Here is a 3,016-nt window from a genome sequence, read left to right as displayed (position 1 = left end):
GCAGATTGTAGGATTATAGTCGCGCTGATGATATCGAAAAAAGTGGCTAGAAAACGATTTTCGTGATACATCTCTGAGATATGAATTTTTTTGATGGAGACTCGCGAATTTGTATGTATAGATTTCAAAATCCAAAAAGTCTCCACGATATTATCGTGCAAGTAACGAGTAAATCGACTTAAAAGTTGACTTTAATATATTTAATCGATTTTAAGGAATTCCTCAGTTTGTAGATAATGTATTTTCATTTTTATGACATCCTTTGCTTGTAAATACTCAAACTCGTCAAATTATTCCACTAACAATTGATATAATCGAAGAAAGTATAGAAAAACGGCTAAAATCGATGAAATTATCGATAAAATATCGAATGCATATTCTGTTTAACCGATAAACTTCGAATCAGTCTGTAGACTTCAAAAATGGTCAGATTTGGCTAAAATTTTGCACACAGGTCCCTAAGGTTAATATCTTTTGATAAATTTTTTATAATTTTTTCAAAGAGAATCGATTTTGGGGGTCTGGGGACGAGTATAATCGTTAAAACGAGGCTGAAACTTCGGGAAAGTCTGTAGGCTTCAAAAATGGTTGGATTTTGCTGAAGTTTTGCAGACTTGTACCTTCGGTGAATATCTGTTGCTCTACTTCTCTTTTTTTGAAAATTTTGATTTTGGGGCCTGGGTACGGGTTTTTCCATAAAAGGACTGAGTCGGTGGTCAATTTGTTTGGAAATTGTTGACAATTGCTATCTATCATCCAATTATTCCCTGAAAACGAATGAAAATACTGGGTAAAAAATCCTAAAGTAAAATCTAACAAAATAACGGGAAAATGATATGAAAAATGAAAATAAAAAATGCTCCAATATACCTATATTCTCATGAGCAAAATCTTAGAGGAATACGATGCTCGACTTTGACCTAAAGTCAAGAATAAATCAAGAAAAATATGAAACTTTAATCTCCAAATGCGTAGCTTAAGGCCCGAAAGACTGAAAAATATTTATGGCACTTTGGTTTTTATAAAAAGAAAGACGTGTGTTAAAAACGTTTAATATTTATGAGATTAGTTTATTCAGCAGAAAATGATTCTTCAGTAAGGATAGAAGATGCTGTCCATTCTGAGATCGGTCCTTCATTTTCGCTGTCGATGTCGCTGTCACTATCAATATCAATATTACTTTCGCTATCACTCTCATAGTTACTTCCACACATCTCCAATTCATAATTTATATCCTCCCCCTCATCGTCATCTTCATTCGTTTCGCAGTTCCCGTTTTGGCAGCCTTCGCATTTGCACAGATCGGTGCACTTCAAAGAGGCCTTTTTACATGAGCAGCGGTTAGACGTAAACCCAGTTTTGCATCCACAGTTGATAAACGATAAAAGGCTGTCTGGGGCTATCGGCAATGACATCCAACGTATGTCTAATGTATGTTTCTAACGTACCACTGGTATTCAAATCCCAGCCATGATCTGTTGCACTAGGTAGACGAAGCAAGGCAGTTGTTGCGTTCCTCCAGATGTAAGCTTGGAAGTTAGCTCGTAGTATATGCAGTAAAAGTGAATCTTCCGTTGGAGGAAGCGACTCTTCAGAAAATTTTCCACTTTTAAAAATTAAGAAACGCACAAGATTTACGTCGGATGAACCTTGATGACCGTACAATTCGCAAAGAAACTCGTTGAATCTGGGTAAGATATTTGTTAGGGAAGAACCAAGTGACATGAACGTCTCCAAATGAATTCTGTTGTCATCAATGATTTTGAACGATGTTGCTTTCCATAAAAGGCGCTAGTCGAGTCACATCCTTAAAGAACAAAATTAATAGTACCAAAATACAAAGGTTCCAGGGTTTTAAAAAGAGTTTTCGTTGCCTGATCCAAAACTTTTTATTTATAAGAATAACCAATGCGGGCCCTTTCTTTCCTTCACAAACTATTCAGACATCAAAAGTTCATTTTGATCTCATTGGATGGTAGCCAATAAAACACAGGGAAAGATTAAGATTGCTATTGACTTACCATAACATGCCTGAAATCCAACGAGTGCTTCACAAAGCTGATCACCAAGTTTTTCCCGAATGCTCGTTACTGGAATGATGCGTCTTTTGACTCCAGTACCAGTCAAAAAGTAAATCGAAGACGGACATGTGATAGATACATTAAGCATAATAACGAAAACGTCAGTGTCCGGTGATGCGATGATAACGTCAGAAAAACCACTTTGAGATGCATGCATTGCATGAATGGCCATCCGGGTGTCCGCTTCCTCGTGGTCACAGGTGAGCTGCTCAAATGCTTGAGAAAGAATTCCATAATGCTTTCTTTATTTCTACCAGATTTCAAAAACTTTTTCCACTGACGTGGTGTTTTTTGAGAGTCAGCATAAATTTTGATGACTGTTGCATCTGCACTTCCTCTTTTTGCACGCTCAGCTCCTTTGATGCTTACGTCTGGGTATCTGTCACAGACCACATTAATGCGACTGCATCCAAACTTTGAGGCGAGTGTAACGATACTTTTCAAAATTCCTAATGCCAGGTCTCCGAAGGTATTAGAGATGTTCTTTAAGGCTTGTAGCATTGCCATTGCATCAATCACCAAGGAGCTTCCAGCGGGAACAGAGGGTACACATTCGACTTTTGCCTTGCTTTCAATGATTTCTATTAGCTTGGACTTCTGGTTTTTAACCATATTTCCATTATAACTTGCCAAGGGTGAAGGATAAGGACGAAGAGAATAGTTGAGTACGTCCTTCATATCGATTTCTCTCCTTTTTGCTAGTAGAACCAATTTTGCGAAGAGGTCTTTTAGTTGATTTGATCGAGACAATTTCATCTTTTGTGTTTTTGACGTTAATATTCTGGACTTGAGTTCCAAAGGTTTTCAGTTTGGTCTTTTTCAATTTCTGGTACACATCAGTCTCATCACTCAATAGATTATCCAAATAAGCGTTAACTTCAGCTTCCCCGATGTCCCACATCTTGCGCGCAGCGTCTTTAACTTCTGAGGATGTC

At 37.5% G+C, this 3,016-nt stretch overlaps 1 protein-coding gene across 1 annotated transcript; it reads right to left on the bottom strand.

The window, feature by feature from the left end:
* Positions 1-1,000: 1,000 nt before the first annotated feature.
* LOC136800575 (uncharacterized) lies at positions 1,001-2,258 on the bottom strand. Its single transcript, XM_067057234.1, is given in 3 exon segments — positions 1,001-1,448; positions 1,450-1,775; positions 2,022-2,258. Coding segments are annotated over 3 exon segments (936 nt in total). The 5' UTR covers positions 2,254-2,258; the 3' UTR covers positions 1,001-1,070.
* Positions 2,259-3,016: the final 758 nt, after the last annotated feature.

Source organism: Clytia hemisphaerica, unplaced genomic scaffold (assembly GCF_902728285.1).
Source record: "Clytia hemisphaerica strain Z4C2 unplaced genomic scaffold, Clytia hemisphaerica genome assembly, whole genome shotgun sequence".
Classification (NCBI taxonomy): Eukaryota; Metazoa; Cnidaria; class Hydrozoa; order Leptothecata; family Clytiidae; genus Clytia; species Clytia hemisphaerica.
The sequence above is the reverse complement of the archived record's forward strand: the minus strand, read 5'-3'. Positions and strand labels throughout refer to the sequence as shown.